This window comes from Marmota flaviventris, chromosome 2 (genome assembly GCF_047511675.1).
Source record: "Marmota flaviventris isolate mMarFla1 chromosome 2, mMarFla1.hap1, whole genome shotgun sequence".
NCBI classification, from domain to species: Eukaryota; Metazoa; Chordata; class Mammalia; order Rodentia; family Sciuridae; genus Marmota; species Marmota flaviventris.
Window position 1 is genome coordinate 174,181,842 of NC_092499.1, and position 27,854 is coordinate 174,209,695.

At 39.7% G+C, this 27,854-nt stretch overlaps 1 protein-coding gene across 1 annotated transcript in view; it reads right to left on the reverse strand.

Annotated features, from left to right (window-relative positions):
• Positions 1 to 3,558: 3,558 nt before the first annotated feature.
• LOC114107518 (attractin) overlaps positions 3,559 to 27,854 on the reverse strand; it is a 140,610-nt gene continuing 116,314 nt past the window's right edge. The window contains exons 25-29 of the mRNA XM_034636196.2: positions 20,486 to 20,547; positions 15,846 to 15,924; positions 11,488 to 11,595; positions 6,254 to 6,368; positions 3,559 to 3,792 (exon numbers count right to left, since the gene is read on the reverse strand). Coding sequence (XP_034492087.2) covers positions 3,668 to 3,792; positions 6,254 to 6,368; positions 11,488 to 11,595; positions 15,846 to 15,924; positions 20,486 to 20,547 — 489 coding nt within the window. The 3' untranslated portion in view covers positions 3,559 to 3,667. The remainder of the gene's footprint in view (positions 3,793 to 6,253; positions 6,369 to 11,487; positions 11,596 to 15,845; positions 15,925 to 20,485; positions 20,548 to 27,854) is intronic.

Consider the following 27,854-nt stretch of genomic DNA (forward strand, 5'->3'; position numbering starts at 1 on the left):
GAAGGCCCAAGGACAGGAAGCCTCTATTTTCTTCTGCCCTCAGGATGGCCAATTCTCACAGAAATGACCCAAAGAAAGATCTCCTGGGATGACAGAGCTATGAGGTGTTGATTTCTATAATTCTAAAGAGCTACTTTTCCATCTTGGTCACTGCCCTAGCATTAGGTTAGTATTTAGTAAATATTTGTTGAATGGGGGAACCTATGAAATGGAAGGATCAAAAAGTATTCATGAAAATGTCACTGTTACCCAAGGAAGTTAATCACCTCCCACCCCCAACTGCTCCACCAGTTGAAAGAGCAGGAAGGGTACTGGAAGGTACAATCTTTTTCTTACCCAGAGTGCTCTGGTCTTATTTGCCCAAATTTTCCAGTGCCTCTTAAATCTTGCCCCTTAGGCCTTACCCATGGATATTCCCATTCCCTTTTGCCAACAGTCTTCCTCCAGGTTAGCTCAGGGGAGTATGGGATGCTTTCTCTCCACTCCTCTTCCTACCTTGACAGGAGGCCCTCTGAGGGAAACAAAGGCCTTCCTCCAGACTGTGCACAGGGAGGGCAGGAGGTGGACGGGAGGCTAGGATGTATGAGGTCTCTGTAGGGAAATGCAGCCATTTATCAACAATCCAACCTCCTTACTCCTGCCCCCAGTTTTCAGTATAAAAGACCATGGTTCCGAGAATTAGTCATTAAAAATATAGACCAAGCCACAACAAAATGCAGCCTGGAGAACCCCTTTTTGGAAAGTCTTGATTTCCATAGGTTATATAGTCTTTGAACTCAAAGACTAGAGAAAACATTTCTTAGGATGAGTCTAGTCATCCCTCACTCCCCAGAGTACCAAAAGACTGCCAGAAGATTCCAAAGGAGCTTGCAGAACCAACAACAGTGACAGACATTCCTGCTTCCCGAGTCTCCTCTGGCACTGCCATGTGAACAGACTCGCTGACTGCCTCTCCGTAGGTATTCTGACAGACAAGGTACCAGATGCAAATGAACACATCAATGCCAAGGTGGTGCAGTTCTTGGCTTCATCATCAATGCATCAGGGCCTGATAAAAGGACCTCCTAGAATTGGATACCCAGTATATGGCACAGAAACATATTAGATGAAACTCAGATGTCATTACATTTAATAAAAATACATGATGATATTTTTCTGCTTTATGTACACTCCGAATGTCTGAACATTCTGGACACTATTATATAGTTATGTACAAGTGCAAGATCAACGTTTTAATGACAACTTTATGTACAGTTTCTCCTGTGACTCACAAAGTTACCAGACGATGACCCCAGTCCCTCCTGGTAACTGACCTAAGCTACACTCTCTTCCTTCCTGCCATTCCCTTCTTCCCCAAGCCAGGAGGAGCTGCTGACTGTCGGTTGCCAAGTAGAAGCAGGTGGATTCAGCTGTTCCTCCACTGTGGCACAGAATTAAATCTCACTTGCTTCTTCCTTTTTAAAAATAAACATTATCTTAAAAAAAAATAAAGACATAACCAGGTGGCTGGGGTCACGGTGCATGTTATTTCAAGGCATAGGATTAACATGGGGAAGAGACTTCTTTGGCCAAGGAAATTTGGTCCTTTGAACAAACAAGGAAGATCACCCTTGCAGGAGGCTGAGCCTCATCACCTCCCCGTTTCTTGGTAATACAGGGGCAAAGGGCCACACTGCTGCAGGCGTTCTGCAGGTGCTCTGTTCTGGTAAGGATGTGGGGAGCTCCTAAGAGGAAAGGTCTTTTCTAGAACTGTCCACTCTTTAACAATGATGTGAAAAAGAAGCTTTTTGAGAGGCGAGTCTCACAGTAGAGGTGTTTTGTGCAAAAGTGTTTTATGGTTCAACTTCCTTGGAAACATCTTTCCAGGAGCTTCTTCTTGGGAGTGGGGTTAGTGTTGTGTTAGAGAACATACTCCCTCTCTAGGCACTGCATTTAAAGGTGAAATGCCGCAGTTTTTGCTCTTCTGCGTGTTAATTTCTCTAAATTCACAAACTTGAGCACTGCCATCCAATGGTCCATCCCAATCAGGTAATGCCAGAGAGTCGCAGGCTTTGAAGCAGAAAGGAGATTGTGGGAGGCTGCTGCATAATGCCGGAATACAGAGCACCATAAATGGGGAAACGCAACATCCAGGCAGTGCCCTGTGGCAGAAGAGCAGGGGACTGTCCCGCCCCTCTAAAATTTGGTCATTTTCCATTTGGCAGAATGTTCCCTCCTTGTTCATTTTTCCCATGTGCTTTTCATCCTTATCAGCATTTGCTGCTCTCCTCACAGACACCAGTTCAGTCTGAAAGGAGGATGGGTGGGTCAATCCCTGCTGGCTAGAGAGAGGGCAGACAGCTCCAGGTCCTTCCCCAGGCTCCGGGCAGGTGATGCCCAACAGCAGGGGCTGTCTTTCTCCTGGTGTCTACTGCACTCCCAGCCTGAGGATGGCTCACCAGTTCAGAGCAGGCTAAAAGAGGAACCCAGAGCTGCTCTTTGACCCAGGCTTCCCAGGTGCACTCAGTGTTGTTTTCTGCTTAAAGGAGACATGTGACATGAACAAGTCCCTTCCTTCCTCTGCGGTGCCCTGGCAGGAGGTGCATGGGAACTGTGCCTTCTTGACAGTGTCCTTTTGAGAACAATAAAAACAGGAGCTTTCACAGTTAGTTCATTTCTGCTTTCCTCAGTCTCTGCTGCTAGGTCAGATTCTTGGGGTGAGAAAATTCTTTTCTGGCTGCAAATTAGATTTTAGAAAAAGAGCAGACTGCCAATGGTAGCTATTCAGATTTTACAAGAATGTAGGAATGCAATTATGTAAAAACTTAGGCTTACTAACTTTCCAATTGCTAGATCTATTTAAAGTCTAGGCACTTAGTGTGTGTGTGTGTGTGTGTGTGTGTGTGTGTGTATGTGTATGTGTGTGTGTGTCCGAGAGAGAGAGAGAGAGAGAGAGAGAGAGAGAGAGAGAGAGAGAGAGAGAGAGGAGGAAAGAGGGAAAGAGCATTTCCAATGGATTAAGACTAAATCAAGTTGCTATAGAAAACTACTACATTTGTTTACATTCTAAGTAACACTACCAACCTTGACAATTAAAATAGCCCCGTTCTATTCTAATTTGATATGATTCAAAAGAGATGGACCATTAATTCTGAACTAGAAAAAAGCTACTTCCTGGAAGAGAGATATCTGCCGAAATTGTGCAAGAGTAAACAGCACATCTTTTAAAAAGATAGCAGGCTTCAGATGAAACAAGTTAATTCATCTGACTAGTCTTTAAAAGACCAAGTTGAAGAACAACTGATAACGAAGGTCTGTGTGTAAACACTTCATCTTTCATTTTTTGCAGTTGAGACAGTCCCAAGAACAGTTCCACAAGTGAACCTGGGCATCATTCCTAGTTCTCTCACTGGCTCTATACCAGCCTCCTCCAGCAACAATCAGATTATCCCTGGACCTGTAATTAAATTGATTATTTCCTATGCAAAAGTAAAAGGTTAGATGCCGGACACAGATGGGAGAAACCATCAAAGAAAGCTTGTGATCATGCAGATGAGTCGGATACTTTGAGGGTTTCCAGTCTTCTGCCCCGCCCTGCACTGCTGCTTCCATGCCTGCGCCCTCCCCTGCAGACGGCTCTGGTGGGCCACATGCTCCTGTGTGCGCGGGAGAGTTCCTGGCCCCAGCATCAAATGCAGGTTCCAGGCTGTGCAGGGGGCTGCTGCTTCCGGTTTCTTACAGCTCCTGACTTCTCTTTGTACACTATTGGCATCTGCTGAGAAATGTCCACCAGGGCGCTGGCCACGGCAAGACCTTAGGAGAACCCACAGAGGGGACACATGTCAAGGAGCAGCTTGCTTTTGTTTTTAATTTTTCTTTTTTACATTTCATGGTGGGAAAAAAAAGGTATACAGGGAAGAGTCTTACTTCTACACTACACACCCTCCACCCATTTCATGATAAATTATAAACTCTTCCATTAGTTTCATATTCTTTCAGGTTTTATTTATGCAAATGCAAAGACATATTTTCCTCCCCTCCCCAATTTTGCATAAAAGGTGCAGTTTGTCAGTAAACTACCGAAGAAAAGTGCTCTGCTTGGCAGTGGGAACTTATGAATTAAGACTGTAGCCATACTCAAGGTGTGTACCTTCTCCATCTACCTCCACAATGGTGGCAAAAAAAGGCACCCACATCACTCAGATTCATCCCACATCACTCAGTTTGTATGAATTGTTTTATGTCCACCAAGATACAGGGCAGAGCAGACTCTGGGACCAGGCTCTGGAAAAAGCAAGGTTCTTTAACCTACCCATGTCTCTGTTTCCTCATTTGTAAAATGGGGATGATAATAATAGCACAGGGCTGGGGGAAGGAGTCAATAAGGGAAATGATGTAAAGTCTCCATATCCAGTACATAGCAATGATTAGTAACCATAACCTTTTACTCTCAGTGCCTACCCATTTTGCGTTAGGGACTATGGTCCCAATTCTTATTTTTGTATTGATAACCAATAAACCTGGCATTCATTCAGAAAGAAGCATTCAGGAGAAGTTGAATTTATAACACTGGGGAAATGGCCAGCCCAAGCTCAGAGCTCTGCTGAGGTCACCCTTTAAGAGCTATTGGTAAAGTCTGTTATACTCTACCTCCACTGAGCGTATAAAGTGGGGTAGAGAGTGAGACAGCACTTAAATGCCTGGTTTAGTGCCTGGCACAGAGTAGGGGAATCTACACCAGTGATAACTATTATGGCAAAGGTAGAGCCAGGTGCTCTGGGAATTCAGAAAAAGGAACCACTTAAAATGGGGAGAGACTGGGGGTATGGCTCAATGGTAGAGTGCCTGACTAGCATGTGCATGCCCCTAGGTTTGATCCCCAGAACCACCAAAAGAAAAAAAAAAAGGTATGGAAGGGTTGACAAAAATGGCCCTACTATTGGGGTAGGTCCCAAGCAGTGAGCAGGGCCTCATTGGGAAGTGTGTGTGGTGGGGAGGTATGGATGAAAGTTGGAACAGGAAAGGCTACAGTATTGCAAACCTGTTGCCTTCCCATGCTCATTCCATGTCCCTTCAGGAACATCTTCTAAAGTTTGCTGAGCCCAAGGATAGCAGGAGACAATCACTGCCCCAGAATCAACTTACAGAGGTACCTTGTTCTCAGTATTACTATCCACACTGAGTTAGGGGCTCAACTCCAGGGATTCTGAGATGAGATGAAGATAATGAATTGTTGCCTTGCCATACCTAATGCCTCCCTTTGTGAGGATACCACAGAACCCCACCATCCTACAAGCTGAGCTGGAGGTCCTTGTGGGTCTGAGGGTACAGTGATGGGATATAGAGCTCAGAGTGGACAGGAATCCTGGGCACACTTTCCTTCCAGACTCAAAATCTTCTTTGGCTAAGGCAAGCCTGATCCCCAGGATCACCACAACAGAAGGTTGTCTAAAACTGTTTATGTTGCTTGAGGCATCCCTGTAAATACTTCATGATTAATCAAGATATTTCCAAAACTGTATTCCAACTGCCTTCATGTTCATGTATATTATGATTCATGTATTTGATGGAAAAGTGTGAGACACTGGTAAAAAATGTATCAAGTTATAAAAAATGTTAATGATAGATGAGAGAATAAAAATTACATCTATACAATCATTTTGGCTACTCTACTGGCAAGGGCTAGGAAGGAAATAATACTGAAAATTGGTGGGTGTTAGCATGTAGAACTGTGAGTACATTTTTAAAAAATCTCCTTTATATTGTTACAATTGTTATTAGGGGCTTATAGTTAAAAGAGCAAAAGAAACAGAGTAGAGCTAGAAATACCAAATTGAGCATCACCAGCTTTGAGGAGATGGTGAGATGCCAGGGGCAGGGAGAACATGACAAGGGAAGAGGATATGAGGCCCCAGGTGGGAAAAAGCCTAAATTCAGGGACGGAACAAGGAAAGAGACAGGAGAGAGCAGTAGAGCAAAGGTGGAACAGAAACAGTAAATAAAACAAAGTATAGCCTGAACCATCCCTGCCACTGAGAAGTCAAGGAAAACTGGGCACAGTGAGAGGGCCCTGAACTTCTCCCTAGAAAGGGAATGGTAACTTCAGGAAAACAGTTTGGGGAATAAATGAAAATGGGAATAAATAACCAAATCCTTGCCACAACCTGAAGGCACTACTCAGCATCCTTCACATCCCATTCTCTAGAAAGGGCAAGAATCCAAGGCTTAGCTTCTTGACCGTATAATAATATGTTTGTCACTGCCATCTACTCACCTGACTGCCCAGGAGGAGGGATTCCACCCAGGCCTCGAGGGAGCCTCACAAACACAGAGAGGACAGCAGCTTTGTTCCCAAAACATGGCTCCAGGGCAATGGGTTTAGGAACAGTCTGGCAAAAGAAAAACAAAGTGTTACCTAAATTGGTGCTCCTCAAGCTTTAATCTACCAGACACATCATGTTTATTGGTGCTTACAAGCACTGCCAACTTGAGGCACACATCATAGTAGATAACCCAAATGACAGAATGAACAGTAACAGGAATGGTACAGACTGCTATTTTTGACATCCCCCTGCCCCAAGGAGGCCTTAACTATAGGAAAGGGCCATGTCCAGTTGGCTTCCTTTGGGCTCTATACTTTCACTTAATTTGAAATCCTAATTCACACTTGTCAAAGGAAAGTGTTTGATAGATTTGTCAGATAGTTTTGCAAACCTGGCTCAAATATAGATCCTGAAATTATGGCTACTTCTTTTTTTAATTTCAAGCTTATTTCACTTGTCTTTCAGGTAGATAAGCCCCCTGGATATAAATTGTAATAGCTAAACAGCTCAACAAGTGGATCCTGGTCTACCTGCTGAATGCACTTGATTTTGGAGAACATACCTTCCTTTTCTGTTGCAGCCTTTGGATGTGATGTGTAAAAATGCTGCCTATATTAGTTTCTATTGCTATATAGCAAATTACTACAAAGTTTGTTGCTTAAAACAACATCCTTCTACTATCTCACAGTTTTATAGGTCAGAGATCCATGAAAGCTCTGTAAGGTTCTCTGCTTAGAGATATAGGCCAATTCATGTCTCTGATCAGTTCTGGAAAATCCTCAGCTGTTCTCTCACAAAGGTCTGACAAGGCTGAAGTTGAGTTATTGGTGGGTATCCTCTGGGGAAGAATCCACTCCAAACTCATTTGGGCTATAGGTAGATTCAAGTTCCTTGTGACTGTATGTCTAGGGAATTCATTTCTTTGCTGACTGTGAGGGGCCACTCTCTTAGAAGCCATTACTATTCCATCCCATATGGCCCTCTCCACCTCAAACCAGGAAGGGTGCATCTAGTCATTTTCATGTTTCAAATCTCCCTGGTGTCCTCTTCTGCATCCAGCTAGAGAAACTCTCTGTATGTGAAAGCCAACCATATTGGGAGTTTTATCACATCTGCAAAATTCCTTTATAGCAGTACCTAGAGTGCTGTTTGACTGAATGATTGTGGGACAGAAATCTTGGGGATCGTCTTTAGAATTCTGTCTACCATATTCACAAATATATCATCAATTCCTTTAATCTGATTGAAGAAAATAATTTCTAATATTCCTGGCTATGACACAGGGTAGTGACTAGAAGGGTAAAATGCAAAGGTAGGGATTCAGTTATGAGGCAACTGCAAGAATACAAGGGAGAGATGACAGTGGCTTAGACCAAGATAGTGGCAGGGGGTGGGGCAGTGGTTGGGAAATGCTATATAAAATAGCATAAAATTGCTGATGGGCTGTCCAATGAGAGGACAAGAGAGCAAGAGTGAGTCAAGGACAATTCCACATTTTAGCCTGAACAACTAGAATAATGGGGTGATATTCGCTGAGTGGGAAAAGATGTGCCAGAGGAGCAGCCCTGGGGGATAATATCCAGACACTGGTTTGGATATGTTTAGTATGAGAAGCCTGTTAAAACACCCAAGTGGTCACACTGAGTGAAAAATTGAGTACATCAGTCAATTGGGAGAGTTCTGAGTTAAAGGAATCATGGGCTTTAAATCCATAAGATACCAAAGGGATGGTTGTAAAAGACATGATAAGAGGCTAAAAGATGAAGCCTGAGGCTATGCAACTGTTAAAAGTTGGACTACTAGTGTGGTAGAGCACTTGCCTAGAATGTGCATGGCCCTCTGAGCTATATCATCAACACTTTTACTTTTATTTTGATGTAGTTAAAGAGAACCAAATTAAAAAAAAACACACACACTTTTATTTTGATGTAGTTAAAGAGAACCAAATTAAAAAAAAAAATTAGAGACAGAGTCTCAGTTGCCCAGGCTAGCCTCCAATTTGTCACCTTTACCAGCTCCATAATTTTTTTTAACCCTGCAAATTATTATTTTATCAGGACATTGTTTTAAGTTTACAAACATGCTTATGATTTTATTTACTCACTATTCCTTCTGACATTATAGGCCACTGTAATCCCTTATGAAATTTCTTTCTTTCTACCTTTTCTTTTATATATGTTTGTTGGTGATAGCAAATTCTGTTTTTCTTCTAATTTGAAGATGACTTTATTTCATGCTTGTTTTAAAAGGTAACTTACTGGGCATATTAGTCTAGGTTGGCAGTTCTTTTTCAGGATTTTGAAGGCAGTCTTTTCTACTTTTTTTTTTTTCTTTTTAGTGGTACTGGGGATTAAACCTCAGGGCTTTGAACATGTAAACTGTCTACCAATGAGTTATACCACCAGCCCCTTTACATTTTTTTCTACATTGAGATAGGGTTTCACCAAGTTGCCCAGGCTGGCCTTGAACATGCAATCCTCCTGGCTCAGCCTCCCAAGTAGCTAGGATTACAGGCATTCATGACCATGCCTGGCTTGTTCTTCTATTTTCCATTCTACTTTCTTTTAGCTTCTGGTGTTACTAGTGAGAAATTAGCTGTCCATTTGTCATTCCCTTGTAGGTAATCATTTCCCAATTTTTTTTCTTTGTTTTGATAGTGATGGGGATTAAACCCAGGGTGTCATTCATGCTAGGCAAGCATTCTACCACCGAATCATCCCTTACCAGCTTTTAAAAACCTGTGATATATGTATAAAATTTACTATCTAACCATGTAAAAGTGTATAAATCCATGGCATTAAATACATTCATATCTTATGCAACCATAACCATTATCCATGTCCAGAACTCCCATTCTCCTCTCCTTTTCACTCCTGGAAACCAACATTCTATTTTTTTCTCTATGAATTTGACTATTCTAGGCACTTCATGTAAGTGGAATCACATAGTATTTGGCATTTTATAACTAGTTTATTTCACTTGGCACAATGTCCTCAGGTTTCATCCATGTTGTAGCATGTGTTAGAATTTCTTTCCTTCTTAAGGAGGAATAATGTTCATTTTAGGTATTCATTCATTGATGGACATTTAGTTGCTTTACTTTTGGGGTATTATGATTAATCCTGCTATGAAGATTGGTATATAAATATGTTTTGGATTCTGCTTTTGATTCTTTTAGTACATAGTCAGAAATATAATTGTTAGATCATATGGTAATTCTATTTTTAATTGAAAAACAGCAATACTGTTTTTTGAGTTTTATAGATGTATTATTTTATAATTCCACCAACAGCACAGGAGGGTCCTGATTTCTTTACACTGTAGATGACAGTTTTATCTCTGCATTAATTTTAACATGCTCTATTAGTCTTTGGAGTTCTGCAGTTTCGCTATGATAACCCAACCACAGTTTTCTGTTTGTCTTCCTTCTTGCTTGCTTTCTTTAATCCTCCTTATGATGTTTTGCTTCTGTAATCTGATATACATGTCATTTCCATCAGTTCTGGAAAATTCTCAGTCATTAAATCTTTGAATATTGCCTCTCTTCCATTCATTTGTTCTGGTACGGTGAAAAATACATATATGGTATATCCTTATCCTGGCCTCCATATTTGTATTAGTCCTCATATTTTCCATTCCCTTATTGTTATGTGCTAAAATTCTATATAATTTTTTCATATTTCTCCTTCAGTTCATAAGTTCTCACTTGTATCTAATGTGTTAATTTAACAAATAAGATGAGTAACTTATTTTAAATGTTTCAACTACCATATTTTTCATTTCTGCAAGTTCCATTTGGTTCTTTTTTCAGATCTGTTTGGCTATTCTTGACTCTCATGGCTTCCTCACCTTTATGGTTCCAACTTTTATTCCTTTAAACACTTCATATGTAGTTATATTGCATTTTTTAATATGTTCATTCTAACATTCACAGTCCTAGCTAAATCCATTGTTTGTTGTTTCTATTCACTCATTCATGATAGCTGCATCTTCTCATACTTGGTAATTATTAATGGTTTGATCTTGATCTGTGAATCTTATAGTGACTGGGATATTTTCCTATGGAAAAGATTTACATCCACTTCAATGGGGAGTTGTGGTGTGTTCCCAGTCTGAAATCACTTTGGACAACTCATGGACCTGGTTCTGGTTCACAGTTTGTTCTTTCTTTGGGGAGAGAAGGGAGAATATTCTCTGAAGATTTTACCTACTTTATGTGAGCTCAGTTATGCTTTGATAATATATATTCTATTTGGGACATACAACTGTTTTCCCAAAATATCTGAAATATTTCATCATTTTACCTAAAGAAAAAAGTCTTACCACTTTCTTTATCATTTCCAGTGGAGTCAAAATATTTATTTTCCACAGAGTACATAGTGAGTTATCATTTTGAAGTGTTAAAAAAATACCAAAATATCATTATAAAGAACAATGGGGAGCCAGGGGGAAGAAGCACATACCTATAATCCCAGCTACTTGGGAGGCTGAGGAAGTAGGATCACAAGTTTAATGCCAGTATAACTGACCAAGATCCTGTCTCAAAATAAAAATTAACAAAAAGGGGTGGAGGGCTTGGGGGTACATATAGTCAGTGGTAGAGAACATGCCTAGCAGGTGCAAAACCTTGGGTTCAATCCCCATAGTGGGGAGGAAGAAAAATACAGAGTAATCACTTAACTATTTTCAAATAAAAAGTTTATAGTGCCACAGAATACTTAAAAGAATATCAGAGCTGGACACAGTGGCATATACCTGTAATCTCAACTACTGAGGAGGCCGCTGCAGGAGGATAGAAAGTTCAAGATCAGACTAGATAACTTAGGGAGATGCTGTCTCCAAATAAAATATTTTTAAATGGAATGTAGCTCAGTGGTAGAACACTAGCCTAGCATGTTCAAGGCCCTGGGATTAATCCCCCAGTACCACACACATTTAAAAAAAAGGAAAATAAAATTAGACACATAAATGTTAAAATCTCCTGAAGATATGACTGCTTAATGACATGAACCAATGCTGGTAAATGAAAGCAAGAGAATAGAGAACCTTGGTGTTTTCACATATTCTTAAACGAAAAAGAAAAATAAGAGGAAATAGGATAAGGCAATCTGCCTTCTCTGGTTTGCCAGATTCAGAAGCTTGAGTTTAGAAGTTAAGTTATAGGGATGTTGAACCACATTCTCACCTTTATACTCCCCCCAATAAGATCAGGAGGCTCTTCATCTGTTTCCAAGGCAACATTTACAGAGGCAAAGGGACGGCTGGCCATCTGCTGCATCTCTCGAAGAAGTTGCTAATGAACAATACAGCAAGCATTAATGCAATGAGTACTGAGGGGATTTTATTAATGAACACTGCAAATTAAAAATATCTTATTCTCTCTGATTCAAACAAATCAAACCCAAATGATACTTCTATAACAGCTGGGGAAAACTGGACATGAGCTAGGTGTTAGATGACATTAGGAATTATTAAATTTTGTTGGATGTGGTAACACTACTCTTGTTTTTAAAGTTCTTAACTATTAGAGATACATACTGAAGTACTGGTGAATATGATGCTATGATGTCTCTTTCAACACCTAAAATGATGGGTTCCACATTTCTATTATTAAAGTCAGTCCTTCTCTTTTCCTGCAGAAAACTGAACCAGGTATCCACACAATAGCAAAAAACTGCCTTGTTCACAACAGACAGGAACTAAGAGCACTCTCCAGAGAGGTGTTGTAAGCTAAAAACAAGAAATTCTGCAGAGCAGAGGGATGAGCAAGGACTCTGGATTTAAGGTAAGGATGTGAATCCCTGCTCCAATGCTCTCCAGGTGTGCTACCTTAAAACAGATGTTTAAGAATCTCTGGGTTTCAGTTTCCTCCTCTCTGAAATTTGTTATCCTCCCTTAAGATTGTCATTGGCATTAGATAGCCATAGCACGGGGCCTAGCATATAGTGTGGTTATTTGTGTATCACTATGGATTTTGGAGATCTTCTGGCCATGTTCTTGAAGCCTTGTGGTTATGCTATGGAAGACAAATAGGCCTTGCTTTCATCTATCTCCTTGAAACTATCATAGGAGACAGAATTCTGGGCTGCACAGATGATGACTCTGTACTAAAAAGGCATTTTTTTTTTTTACATAAACATTTTCTTAAAAACCAATAATAAATTCCTACATTTCATAATGCTGTTGGTCCATTTACTCAACAGATATATGCAGCAACCCCCTACTCTGGGTTTTGAGCTGTTCTAAGGACTGGGGTCACAATATGACAGTGTTCTTACCCTCCTGCAGTTCCCACTCTTCTACCCTTTGTGAAGAGTGTAAGAGCTAATATGAGTATAAGTACTTCAAGCAGGGCCTGGTATGTAGCAAGGACTTAAAGAGTGTTTTCACGGGAATAAATCATGACTGATATTCTAGAATGATAAAATATATATCCTGAACGATCAGGTTCAGAGTTACCAAGACACTCCAAATTATAGGTTAAAAGTTTAGTTTATTAGTTGATCATGTGTCTCAACAAGTTGAACCTGTCTCAATAAGTTGTTCATCTTCTTATTTTCTCTTTCAAGTATGTTGCAAGTATTTTCCAATCGATTGTTTCTCTTCTGGGTTATTCACTTATTTATTTTTATATACTTTGTGTGTGGAGGAGGATATTGGAAATTGAACCCAGGGGTGCTCTACCACCAAGCTACATCCCAAACCCTTTTTATTTTGAGACAAGGTCTCACTAAGTTGCCTAGGCAGGCACCAAACTTGGTGATCCTCCTGCCTCAGCCTCCCTAGTACCTGAGTTTATAGGTGTATACCACTGCACCTGGCTATTTTCATAACTTACATACTGATTTTTATGCAGGCAAATCTCTACTATAATACCTCAATAACTTTATATAAAATAATTGTACTGCCTTTGCAATAGTAACAAAACTTACTACTCTTTTAGTGCATAGTCTAGAACATCCAGAACAAAGTCAAGTGACTGTGGAAGCATAATGATTAGGAACATAGGCTATGAAAACTGAGTTTTCTGGGGATTGAACCCAAGGGTACTTTTTTATTTTTTTGAAACTTTCCTCTTTATAAGTTGATTATTTTAAGTATTTGTTTTATTAATGGAAAGGTGACTAACAGTTATCCAGATATTCTTCATAGAGTTAAACAAGTATTTTCGAGTTTACTAAGAATTTTGTTTTTAAATTAGCTCTATCTCTAGTCTTCTTTTAAAAATCATTTTTAATTTTGATACAAAGTCTCATTAGGTAGCTGAGGCTGGTGAGCTTGTGATCCTCTGGCCTCGGCTTCCCAAACTGCTGGGTTTACAGGCATGTACCACCAGGCATGAACCTTTACTCTTTGTAAGCTGATAATATATTAAGTGTTTGTAATAGTAATGGAAAGGTGACTTACAGAGTTACCTAGGTATTCTTCATAGAGTTAAGCAAGTATTTTTGAACTTGCTAAGAGTTTTGTTTTTAAATTGGGAATGGGTATTATATCTCAATTGATGACTAAATGATTACTTGACTTCTAAGAATTCAGGTTTTATTTTTTTAATCCGGCTTCTAAGAATTCAGGTTTTATTTTTTTTAATCCACTGATAAGAAATATTATAATAGGTGTTTTGACATTAAATGATCCTTTTATCATTCTAGCAATAAGTCAGCTGAACATATATTTATTACACAATTGGCCTTTGTCTTTTGATGCTACCTTTGTTAGGTTTTATTATAAGGTTTTTTTTATTATAAGGTTTTTTTATTATTTTTTGCTTTTTTTGGTACCAGGGATCAAACCCATGGGTGCTTTACCACTGAACTACATACTTTGCTTTTTTTCTTTGTTGTTGTTGTTGTTCATTGTTGTTTTTTGAGACAGGGTCTCACTAAGTTCTTAGGGCTTGCTAAGTTGATGAGATAGTCTTCAAACTCACAATCTTCCTGCCTCAGCCTCCGGGATTACAGATGCATGCAACCACACCCAGTTGGTATCAAGGTTTCTATGTATAAAATGAATTAGAAATCTTTTAATTGTTTTTTCCCCTTTGCTCTGAAACATTTTATAAATTTTTGGAAATATAATTCTCATAAGCTCCCAAAGAAGAATAGTTATTATCTCCATAAATCCATCTTAACTCTAAAAATTCCTGGATCTAATGCTCTTCTTTGAGAGAATAATACTTTGATAAATGTTCAATTCCTTTCTTTGTTAACTGGTTTACTGTAGCTATTCTACTTCTTTCTCCATTTTGATAACCTGATTTCCCCTCCCCCCAGAACATTATATAATTCACTGTGATTTTTAAATGTGTCACTAACAAATGTATTTTTAAAATCCCTGATTGCTTGAGCCCATGAATTCAAGGCCAGCCTGGGTAACACAATAGGACCCCGTCTCAAAAAAACAAACATAAAAACCTCAAACAAAAAACCTTCTGAATATGTTATACCCTGAATTTAAAAAAATAATAAAAAGGATATAACAATACCTCTATGATGATGTTACCTTCATGTATGTCAGAAAAGGTGGTGCTATAGTATCATATATATCCCATATTCTGGAGCCTATCCTAACCCTATTACAGACAAATATAAATAGTGCCAGATGCTAGTGAATTGTGATTTTTTAGTACTCTCATTATCTTCTAAATCTCATCTATAAATAATTGGGGTTTTTCTTGGGGGGGGTGGCAGTGTTGGGGATTGAATTTATAAACTTTCACACAGAAAAAGACACAAGTACATATAGAAATGCAAGGAATACATCCAAGACTAGATCTTATATATGAGCATTTCCATTAGCAAAATGTAACAGACATAATGATAACAGAGAGGAATGCTGCAATTGAAAGTTGTAATAAACAGGCTTTTATGTTGTGATTTTAAACTAAGTTTATTTATCTGAATTAGTCCATTGTGAATGTCTGTTTGACTTATTACTTTTGGAATGGTCTCCAGCAACAAATCAATACTCATTGAAAAATAAAACTCCAGGTAAAAATTCAGATATATTTTTAATTCTTTGACTAATAAAGAGATGCTTAAATGGCTATTTTTCATTCATTCTTTACACTTGGGGTAAGGAGTGCTGGGGATCTAACCCAGGGACTTGGGTTTTAAGCAAGCACTCTACCACTGAGCTGCATCCCCAGACCCTTTTCCCTCATTCTTATGAAGGATTCTTTTGATGACCATGCCATGATGTGCTGGCCATGGCCATGGCAGGAATTACTGATGCTTTATGTAACACTAATCTAAGTCTATAATGGTATATTCAAAACAATATGCTTCAGAAAGAATGGCACTCTTCTCTCTACAGATACTCTATCAATTATACACAATAGTTAAAACTGATTTGCTTAATCCATCATGTCCCTGAGTCCCATAGAGTGGAGAACTATAAATAAAACATCTATTACGCAACCTCAAATTGTTGCTCAATTTAAGTTTTTATAGGTGTCCTACATATAGGATGCCGGGACATATGGGTTAAGGAAAAAAAAAATATCTTATGATGATTCTTCAGTTTGTATCCATTAGGTCTTACCTCTCTACGCCTGGAAGCCCAACAACTTTGTTTGATCTTCCAAACCACAGCAGCCACCAGGAGCAAAGACAGGAAACAACTGTGAGAAAGAAAATACTGAGTTATTATCTCAGGCCCAGAATCAGGACCACCACCACCCATACCTTAGGCCCAGAAATGAACATTTCCCCAAATCCCAACTCCAAGTTCCTTTCTGATGCTTCATCACAATGTTCTAGTTCACAGGAAGCAAAGTGTGAGCCGTGAGCTTCCTGTCCCTTATGTCTAGAAAAGATCTCCATTTCCTATTAGGTACTTAGAGAGTGTCCTGACATCTAATTTCATCAGAATGGCCCATCATGGCTTATCCCAAATAAGAAACACAATTCTAAGATAATGACAGCAAATAATAAGCAAGCCATTTAATCAAAGTAACAAACATTTACTGGTGAACTATAAGACAATGAGAAAAGTTGATTATTCAAGTAACAGCTTTTCATAAAAAAGAAATAAACAGAAGAAATGTACATGTAATGATTTATATTCATAATATTTTAAAAGTAAAAACATATTTTTCATAAAGTAAAATAAAATTTAATGCTGGGCATAGTGACCCATGGCTATAATCCCAGCAACTCAGGAAGCTGAGGCAGGAGGACTGCAAATCTGAGGCTAGTCTTAGCAACTTAGAGAGAGAGAGAGTGTGTGTCTCTCTCTCTCTCTCTCTCTCTATATATATATATATATACACACACATAAATAAATAAATAAATAAATAAATGCTGGTAATATAGCTCAATATAGAATGCCCCTGGGTTCAACCCCCAGTCAAACAAACAACAACAAAAACCTACATTTAAGTAATCAAACTCAAGCCAACAACTCTCTTAAAAAAATATTATGAAAATGCAGCTGGGGTTATAGCTCAGTGGTAGAGTGCTTGCCTAGCACGTGTAAGGCCCTGTGTTCGATCCTCAGCACCACATAAAAATAAATAAATAAAATAAAGGTATTGTTTCCAACTACAAATAAAAAATAACTATTAAAAAATTAGGAAAAAAATAAATCCCAGTTATTTATAACTGCAAAGGGTTTCTATGTTATCTCATCTACAGACCAGGTATTGGATGGTTTTAAAAGTTACTGTGATGGCAAAGAAAATGACTAACTTGCTTTTAAAAAAAAAAAAGTGTGAGCCTACCAAACCAACCTCTTATATAACTGCTATAAATTTTAAAATTGGCATTAACTTTTAAAAGGAGCTTGCTGCAGAGTATTTTCCCAGAGTATTTTAAAGGCAGACATAAGATTCTCTATTCTGTTGCTGTCAGGTACCCCCTTGCAAGCTTCAGTGCATAAGGGATGAGGTCAATCTCATGCATGGCACTTTAGTGCACCCAAGTGCTGACACTGTGAAACTACCCTTTCACAAACAGAAACCTCCAGGTTTCTGTAGCCCTCCCCAGGAAGCACAATGGTTCAGAACCCTCCAAAAGGTGCCTTGACAAAAGAGAAGTGCCCTGAATCCCTCAGGATCATCCCAAGGGAGAGTCTTCAGCTCCTATTTTGCTGTCTTGCTGGGCCTGGACAGCCTACAGGGTTCTTTTAATCAATACTTCATTGGGATAGGTATTGTTCTTGGCCCATGGAATACATCAATGAACAGACAAAGATTTCTGGGCCTGTGGAGTTTCCATTTCACCAAGTAGAGACCACTGGTATACGACATAAAGAAGCAAATGCAGAAGCCTGCTGAAGGCAGCAAGGGCTACAGCCATAAAAATGCAAGGAAGGATAAGAACTTCTGGAACATTTGGCTTGGGGGAAGAGGGTGTGGCTCAATATCAAGAGTGCTTGCCTGGCCCACACAAGGCCCTGGGTTTGATCTCCAGGACAAAAAAAATCAAAGGGGAGGGAAGCTACAATATATAGGCAGAGTGTGTAGGCCTTCTTTCCTGAGAAAGTGACAGTGGAAGCAGAGACTCAGAGGATTCTTATGAGGAAGTGCAAAGTGCCCTGGGCCAAAGGGATCAGTCGGTATTAAGCCTCAAGCAAGAAAATGTCTATGAAGGTTTAAGGAGCCACAGGAGGCCAGTAGTATTGCAATGGGCTGAGTTAGGCCAGAGAAAAAAGCTGAGTAAGGGGGTAAAAATGGAGGAGAGATCACATGGGGCCCTGTAGGCAGAATAATGGCATTGGATTTTAGAGTGGGACAAAGAGGCTAAACTGGTTTCTGAGCAGAAAAGGGTCATGATTTAACTTACAACCATTCGTATAGAAACTACAGGAGAGAAGCAGTGTAAGTTGAGAGCTGATGGTGGCTCAAACCAGGGTGATGGCAGCAAGGATGTGAAAAGTATAATCTGAAGGTAGAGACAACAGAAATTCCTGATGGGCTAGATGCAGGGTACAGAAGAAACACAACAGTCCAAATTTCTGGCCTGAGAGACTTACCATTAACCTAGAAGGGAAAAGCTCTGGATGGAACAGGAAGGAAACAGCAAATCAAGAATCCCATTTTAGACATGCTAACGCAAGACATCCCAGAAGATAAACAAGCCTGCAGGCTGGGTACCGGGTCTGCCTGGAGTCATCAGTATACATGTGGTGTTTGAAGCAATCAACCTGATAAGGTCACCAAGGGAAGAATACAGGTAGAGGAGAATGTGCTAACTGCCCAACATTGAGAAGTTGGGAAGAACAGGAAGGAGTAAAGGACTCTGAGAATAACCTTCTCTGTCTTTCTTGTTTCCACGCATAATGCTGCTGCTTGTTATTTTTATTCCTCTAGCTAAGCACAGGAGAGTGGAAGAAGCAGGCAGGCTCATTCTTGCTGTAGGAGAGTTAACTCAAGCAAATGCTTTTTGCAGCCATCTGGAAGTATTTTTAAATTTTGATACAGTGATTATAAGTCAGAAAACTCTCCTGGAAAGACAATCACAGAAAAATAAAAAGATATATGCAACAAAAACTGAGGATAATCTACGACTCACATAAAAGAGGAATAATCAAATAAAACATGACACATTCATATTATGGGAAATGTTGTTTTAAAAAATGAGGTAATCACAGCTACTTAGGAGTAAGGCAGAAGGACGGCAAGTTCAGGGTCAACCTGGGTAACTTAGTGATATCCTATCTTAAATAAAAAAAAAAAAAATCAAAAGTGTTAGGGATGTAACTCCGGGAAGAATACCCCTGGGTTCAATTCCCAATACCAAAAAGAAAAAAAATTTTTTCATTTTCAGTAGGGGAAGCTCACAGGAAAGTTACTGGCCATGCACCTTTTCTCAGGAACCTACTGAAAAATGTGCTTCAGTGAAAGGAGGGGATATATAGCAAGGTTATGACATGAGATCTGGAAACAGACTTCAACACAGGAGGAAGGCACAGGACATTCCTAACATGACAGTTGTGCAGCAGGTCTTGGACAACTTAGTGCACTTGAGGGCAAGAGGACAGAGGGTTCCAGGGCAAACGTCTCTCAGAGAACACCTGCTTGGGTTTCACAACAGTGACAGGTGTTTCATTTCTGTCAGAGTACAGGCATAAATCAGGGGTAGGTTTGTAAAAAAAATCAAACATTAAAAAGACAAAACAGGGAAAATATTAGATTTAGGATAAGCAGAAAATAATTTCCTATTCAGAAAACATGGAGATACTAAGTTCAATTCAGCTGTGTATAAGAGTGTTAGGGATCATAATAACATAAATAGGGATCACTGATTTAGCTAAACTCTTGAGATATAACTGAATCAAATGAATGGGAAGAAGGAGATTTTGTATGCATTTGTGGTATGGGGGGAGTTGCTGGATGGGGCAACGTAAGAGTAAATCTTCATCTTCTAGAGGACATCAAGAGATAACTGGAAAAATCAAGGATTAGTGTAGGTTCGGTGTGGTGGTGCACACCTGTAGTCCCAGTGACTCAGGAGGTTAAGACAGGAGAATTGCAAGTTCAAGACCAACTTCAGCAATTTAGTGAGACCCTCTCTCAAAATTAATTAATTAAATTGGTAAAGTGTCCCTGGGTTCAATCCCCAGTACCAAAAACAAAACAAACAACCATAAACAAGAATTAGTGTGAGTGTAGAATAGTAAAAAGCAGCTAGAAAAATTTAAATTGGGGGAGGAAGGGGTAGAAAGGTGTGAGACAGGATGCTGTTACTTTCACTTACAAGCATGGCAGCAAGTATTTGTCTTTTTCAATTGTTTTTATATAGCATTTTCAGATTAAATTAAGACTGTGAAAATAAAAGAGTGAATTCCTGAGGTCTAATTTCAGTTTAAACATTAGATAATACTGGAACTATCTCTTGAACAAGAGAAGCATATACATAGATCATGTCAGTAAATGTTATTAATATTTATTCCAAAATTCTCCCCATAAGAAGACCCAAATTATCTGTAATTTAATATAGGGTACATGCAAAGCTGTCCCCCAAATCTGAAATATACAAACCAGAGGTTTTAATTTTATCAGGTTTTACTGAACTTGCATTACTGAAACTGACATGCAACTTTTCAGGACACGTATAAAGTACATTTTGAATCTGTTGTGGAAATAGGATTATTATTTTTTCTTATAGAAGTTGAAACCTCAATTAGGGAATTATGGGCTTGAACTGAAAGAATAGGAATATTTATATGAGGAAAATTACCTGAAGAAAGTCACGAAGAACTGTACCAGGTCCATAAAATTGCTGTGCTGGGAGAAGGCAATCTGTGGTAGAAAAACAGGTGGCAAGTTATTTGGCTACAAAATAGCACCACTGACTCAGCCTCCTGAGTTGAGCTGAAAGACAGACTTTACATTTTAAAGAAGTTAGTGAAAAAAATTTTCACTTAGGGCAAGGTCCTTCATCCTTGACTTTCTTTCCCTATTGAGTTGCAAACCTCAAAATCATACTCTAAGGCTTCCACACAACTTCCAACAGCCTCCTCTGCACTGTTCACTGGATCTGAAGTTCCTTCAATCTGATGCCTCAGATTCCTATCCTGAAACCCCAGTGGTGATGCTGAAACCCCAATGATGGGCAATCGATCTGCTCCCTCCCTCCCTCCCGGCTCCTCTCTTAAACACAATGCTTTTTCTGCTCTCTTGGTTCCATCCCAGTACTAATCCTTGGATCTACCTCAGGCAAGCAGCCTCTGTTTGAGCCCTTACCCTTCAACATTTATGTACCCAATGTGTACTCACCTCAAGATACTGACTTTAAAAAAATTGTGTTTCAAGTTTTGCTACACTGACTGTCATTTGATAATCAATATGTTATTAGCTGGCACTTAAATAATTTTACTATATAGTTAATAATCTTTATACCAAGAATATTAAATACCAAATCTAAGATACCAATGACTGAAAGAGGCAAAATTATTATGTGTACTATTAAGAAAAATCACTGCCAAAACTGCAAATTATGACATGATGCTCTTTAAATCACTGACTGTAAAATACAAATGATTTCAGGGATCAGAATATTAATAATGTCTCAGAATTGATTAAGTATAATTGTGACCTTGTTATGTACTGACTGGTAACCAGATGCCAAGGTGTTACTCTCTGCTTTTTGTGGGGAACGTGGCCCCTACAAAGTTACAGGTTTAATATACCTCATCTGAAAATGCTCGGGACTAGAAATATTTCAGATTTTCTGATTTTTGTTTTGTTTTAGATTTGGCAATATTTACCTAGACTTTACTAATTGAACATCCCTAGGGTAGAAATGTGAAATCTGAAATGCTAAGAAATCTAAAATTGTATGTGTATGTGTATTGCTAGGGATTGAGCCCAGGGACTCAAGCAGGCTAGCAAGCACTCCACCACTGAGCTCACCCCCTGTCCTTTTTAAAATTTTATTTGGAGACGGTCTCCATAAGTTGCCCAGACTGGCCTTGAATTTATGATCCTCTTGCCTCAGCTTCTCACTTGGGATTCCAAGCCTGCACCACTATGCCCTAGCATAAATATCTTTTTCTTTTTCTTTTTGCAGTGCTGTGGACTGAACCAAGGGGCCTTATGTACCCTAGCCAGGTGCTATACCACTGAGCTATATCCTTAGGACTAATCAGAAACTTCTTGAGTGTCAATTTGGGATTTCAGATTTTCAGAATAGAGTTATACCTATTCTAGGTGAAACAACTACTAAACAAGGAGAGTACCTATCTCACTACAGCCAATACGTATGATAGAAATCAGGAAAGTCAATGATTAGCATCTTGTTTTCCTAAGCCCACCACACCCTATCCCCACCCCATTTTTCTTTTGCAGTACCAGGGACTGAATCCAGAGCTTCAAGTATGCTAGGCAAAGTACTCTATCACTGAATCACATCCCCACACCTCTTGCACTCTTTTCACAGCCTGTTTGACAACTATAGAAGGGAGACTTCTGCTGTTGGCTTTTTTGCTATTCTTATTTGCTTTTTCACATTCCACAAATAAAGTTAAAAAACTACCTACTTGAGCTTCAGATACACAGGATTATGAAATCTCAAGTTTTTGTGTCCTCCCTCTAGCAACCATTGATAATCAGAAATACAAAGTAATACAGATTTCCTATAATATAATAAAGAAAAACCTACCTTCTATTCTTTTCCTTCATTTTTACAATAACCAGTCCCAAACAACAAGGGTCTGTAAATGAAGAAAAGCTATAGAACATGGGTCACGGTCCTCACCTTTTCTAGTAAAGAAGGTTCGTCTCCTTCTTTACTAGAAACTAAACCAAGTTAGCACTTTACTGAGCACTACACCCCCAGCTCTTTCTATTTTTTATTTTGGGACAGGAGGGTCTTGCTAAGTTGCCCAGGCTGGCCTCAAACTTGTAATCTTCCTGCTTTAGCCTTCCAAGAAGCTGGAATTACTAGAATGTGTTACCATGTCCAGCTAAGCTTTTGAATAAGATTGGAAGACAACTACATAAACAAGGTCAATCAATATTGGTGAATGAAGATTCCAGATTAAACACATAAAGAGGGAGAAGAAAACAGATTCCGATTCCTCCCAGATCTGTTTACATTTGACTGTTATAAAACAGTGGCATACTCATAGTGCTTACACTTAAAGAATAATTGATGAACTAATTTTACACATTGCTAGGTACACAAAACTGCGGGTGCTAATGGTAGCCTTTCAGATACAGTCTAAGAAACATAAATTATATTTGTGCCCCTGTTTCAACAAGCTGATTCCAACTCAACTTTCACCAAGATGCTTGCTTATGGCATGTTTTCCCCAAGAGTCTCTGGATGTGTCAGACAAATTCTAAGAAACTCAGAAGCCCAGCTAACCCCAGGGATTTGAGCAAAATACAGGGGATCTGCACTTCCCACACACTAATTCTGTGTTCCATCAAACAAAAGTCTTTAGTGTGCTGTAGTCCTATCCTTGACACCAGGTATTCAGCCACCAGAGAGCCTCCCTGCCTGTCTGCAGTGGGTTGTCCTAGCCCTTTAGGTTCCAGCGCTATCACTCCCTCCATTACCCAGTCGCCAATGGGAACTGGCTCACTCTGTTCTAGGATCTCTGAGTACCTGATTGACTTCCCTTTCAGGGCATGAGAAAGTCTACCTTCTGGTCATATTCTACCTTCTGCTATGACTGAACATGGAGATCCTGGAGAAGTTCCTATATGGTTCATTTCGAAGACACCAATTCCTGCCTTTTATTATAGTTACTTGGGTTTTTATTGATATTTCTTCATCTATCCATTTTAGGCAATTTAGGTGGACAGCCTCTCCACTCCCTCCAGTAAAAGTTATATCACTGCTTAGAGCCAATGTCAGTACTCTGGTGTTTTTATTCTGAGGGTGATGCTGAGGGAAAGATGTCAGCACACAGGAAGTGGATAGAACACCTCTAGATATAGGGAAAGCATGTGCCTGTCACCCACAAAGAGCTGCTGGAGCAAGAGGCAATTCAAACATGGTCCTCTGGGAGCACTTTCCCAGGCCTCATAGACCTCAGGGAAGAGTCAAAACAGTGAAAAAAAAGAGTGAAACAGCCAAAGATATAAGTGAAAAGCAGGAGAAGAGACTATATAGAAGGATGATGAATTCGTCTCAATGATGAAAGCCACAGGGCAGGAAAAGAACCTTTTAAATATAAAACATAGAAAGACTCAAACTTTAACACACACACACACAACCCTAAGTAAATAAATAAATAAATGTGTAACTGGAATTACTCAGAATAGCTCACAGGTGAAAACAACCCAGATATCCTTTGATAACAGATAAACGGATAAACAAATGTGCACAGATATTCCATGGACTCTCATTCAGCTTTAAGAAGAAATGAAATAGTGAAACATTCTAAACAAGAACTTTGAAAGAAGCCAGTCATGAAGGACCACACATTATACATTAAATTTATATGAAATGTCCAGAATAGACAAATATCGATCAGGAAGAACAGGTAGGTGATTGCCAGAGAAAGAGACTTAGGGAGGGTTTGCTAACAGGCTTCTTCTGGCAGTAATAAAAATATTCTAAAAGCAACTGTGGTGATGGCTACACAGCTCTGGGAATCTACTAAACTCCACAGAACTATTCACTTTACCTGGAAAAGTTGTATAGGATGTGAATTCTAATTCAATAAAGCTGTTACTTTAAAAAGTGTATTTGAAGGAACAAAAGTCTCACACACCTCTTGGCACAGCCATCTTGTTAGCACCCAGAAGCATCCCTGTAAAATTTAAATGGGCACCCAGTTCTCCTAACAAATCTGGGTTGCCTTCCCTGGTGGACTCTGGCCTCTTAGACGAAATGCTCAGCATGGAGAGGGCTTTAATGTTAGTTCCACTTTACAATAACAACCTCTGTTGCAGAGTGAGTGACGAGCCAGAACTCAGCCCCGCCACCCACCTCCTCACTGCACACACAACGCCTGCCTGTCCCTTCTATGTCTTGAACACCTACCCTTCCACACTGCGGGCACTTCAGAAGCCGCTGAGCCTCTGCTCACTGGGCAAACAACTAAGAAAGTTCTCAGAAAGACCAGGCTGAGGGAAGGGACCTCACCCACAGGAACCACTGGCCAGAAAAGGCACCCCTGGCCCCAACACACCCACCACTTTCCTACACACAGGTCTTTTCAGTCTGAGTATTTGGGGTTTTGAAAAAAAAAATTTTAAACTGCATCTACAAAGATTTTATAGTTTGTTCCAACTTCCCTCAGCAGTTATAGGTTTTGATCTGTTCCTAATTATGGAAAGGAACCCCGATCAGTCCAGAGTGAAGGAACTGAAGTTTGGCATTACCATTTATAAAGCACTAATGTTGACATGAATTTCTGAGTCAAGAATTAGATTTCCTTTGCTTTAAAAACTGAGACTCAAAGGCACAAAGTCTTCACCTGCACTGAAAGTCATACAGAAACTGAAGCGAATGACCTAAGCTGCACCACTGAGACATTTCCCCACTCTCTTGCTTAAATAAGTCTCCACATTTTCATGGACTTGGAACTGTTGCTGAGAGGGAGGGAGAGAGAGAGGGAATGTGCATGTGAGTGTGTATGCACATGCAAACAATTAAGTGCTGTTTTACACCTAGAAAAGCTACAGCTCTGGGGGAAGTAGAGCAATAACAAGCCTCTTGTTGAAAACACAACATGTCCACCCAAAGGACATGGCTCAGTCGTCTACACAGCGCACAGCTAGACTGTCCCCTGTGCAGACAGCCAGCTTCGACTATACTCTGGCAAGCAGAGAACACATGATGCCAGAGATCTAGTCACACGGTTTGTAATCACTGCAGTCATTTGAACCAGAGAGCAAAGGACATGTTTCCCAGAGAACTTACCTGCATTTAAGGACAGCTTAGCTGACTCAATGGTGAGCAGCCATCACTTGTTTTCGCAAGTGTGGAAACAGCCCAGCCCAGAGAAGAAGCACCCAAACATGGGAGGAAATCAACATCTCTTTGATTCTTAAACGTAAAATTATTACCTTCCAAAGCAAGTGTGGGGAAGATCTCCTTCTAGAAGGACAGCTCTAACACCATGTCAGGGACTTCAGAGGGTGGAGCAACAGACCACTGGGAGGAAAAAACTAGAGCTGGCATTGGCCACGGCAGGGCTACCTCCACACAAGAGCTGCTTCTGTGCATGAGCCCTCTTTCCCACCGGGGAAAACATCCGTGGCGCAAGACAAGATTTTCACTAAGACTGAAAAATGCTGATCATTTCCAGCTACAACAACACAGCCTGCTGTTCCAGTGGAGCTGGACTATGACGATGTCAGTAAGAAAACAATCTCAACTTTAAACAGGTTAATCAGTCTTCTTACTAGATCCCAAATCAAGGAAGCTACACAAAGATAATCCAACAAATGTGCGTGATCCATAACTCGATAGTGTCATATATTACTGAATTGAAGGTGTATCCGAGGCCTGAGGACATGGCTCAGTTGTAGAGTGTGCTTAGCATGCCTGAGGACCTAGCTTCAATCCTCAGCACAGGAAGGACTGGAAAGGGAAAGGGAAATGAAAAGAGAAAGGCAAAGACAAAGGGAAAGGAAAAGGGAGGAAATTTTACTGATGGAGTGTAGAGCTCAACCTACCTGAGATCAGAGAAGCAGTCTAAAACCCGCTAGTGCTAGTCCAAATGCAGTACAGGGCGTGGAGGTTTCAAGAGGTCCCCCCTAAAGATTCTCACCCCGTGTATTCCTCTTTTCCTGAGTGGCTGGGCCTGACCTAAGCTGATGAGCCATTTAAAAAGGTTTGGCAGTCAGAACCAGAAGGCATCAGTGAAATCTGAAGGTTTAGCATTCATATTCAGTATTAAGTGCGTGTATACACATATATACATATACACTTAAAGTCTCGATTTATTTTCAAATGTTACATAAATAGAATCTTCCAGTACGAGAATTTCTAAGATGTTTTTTTCTTCAGACAGCAAAATATCCTCAGGATTTATATCCTCAGTTGTGTATAATAGTTCATTTATTTTCACTACTGCGTATTATCGCACTGTGTGTATTATTATTCCAGTGTATATGCAGCCTAACTTATTGAGCCAATCACCTGTTGAAGCATAATTGGGTTGTTTCCAATTCTTGTCTATTATGAATAAATCCATAAAATATTGCTGTACTGGTGCTATAAACACTAATGACCAGGTATTTGTGTGACCACTGCTTTTCACATCTCTATCATAAATGCCCAGGAACACAACTAGTGGGTTGTCTAGTAAGTATGGATTTAGTTTTAGAAGAAAATGCCCAAGTATTCTCCAGACTGGTTGGACCATTAATAGATTCCTGCCAACAAAACATGAGTAATCCTTGTTCTCTCCAGGACTGGCTTTTCACTTTTTAATTTTAGCCATTTCAGTAGATATGTAGTGATTCTTCACTGTGGTTTTAAAGTGCATGTTTCTAATGGTTATCAGTGCTAAACATCTTTACATGTGATTCTTTTTTAAAAAATATTTTTAGAGTAGATGAACACAATACCTTTATTTAATTTTTATGTGGTTCTGAGGATTGAACCCAGTGCCTCACATGTGTTAGGCAAGTACTCTACCAACTGAGCTATAACCCCAGCCCTACATGTGATTCTTTGCCATACAAATATATACTCTTGGGTAAAATATCTCATGGAGTTGGTTTGCCTATTTGCTTCTTCCTGTCCTTTCCATCTCACCTTCCTTGCTTCCTTCCTCCCTTTCCTTTTCTTTCTTCTCTCCTCTTTCTCTGTTTTTTTTTTTTTTTTTGGTGCTGTAGTTCAAATCCAAGACCTGGCACATGCTAAGTAAATGCTCTACACCGAGCCATGCCCCAACCCCTGGTTTCTCCATTTTCTAATTGAACTATTTCTTTGCTGGTTTTTATATTTTCAGATTCTTGGGATTAGGTACAGGGTGCTCTATCACTGAGCTATGTCCCCAAACCTTTTTATTTATGCACTAAGTTACCAAGGTTAGCCTTGAACTTGTGATCCTCATATTTGAATCTCCCAAGTACCTGGGATTACAAATGTGCATCACTGCACTTGGCTTACTTTTTCAGATACATGATTTGCAAAT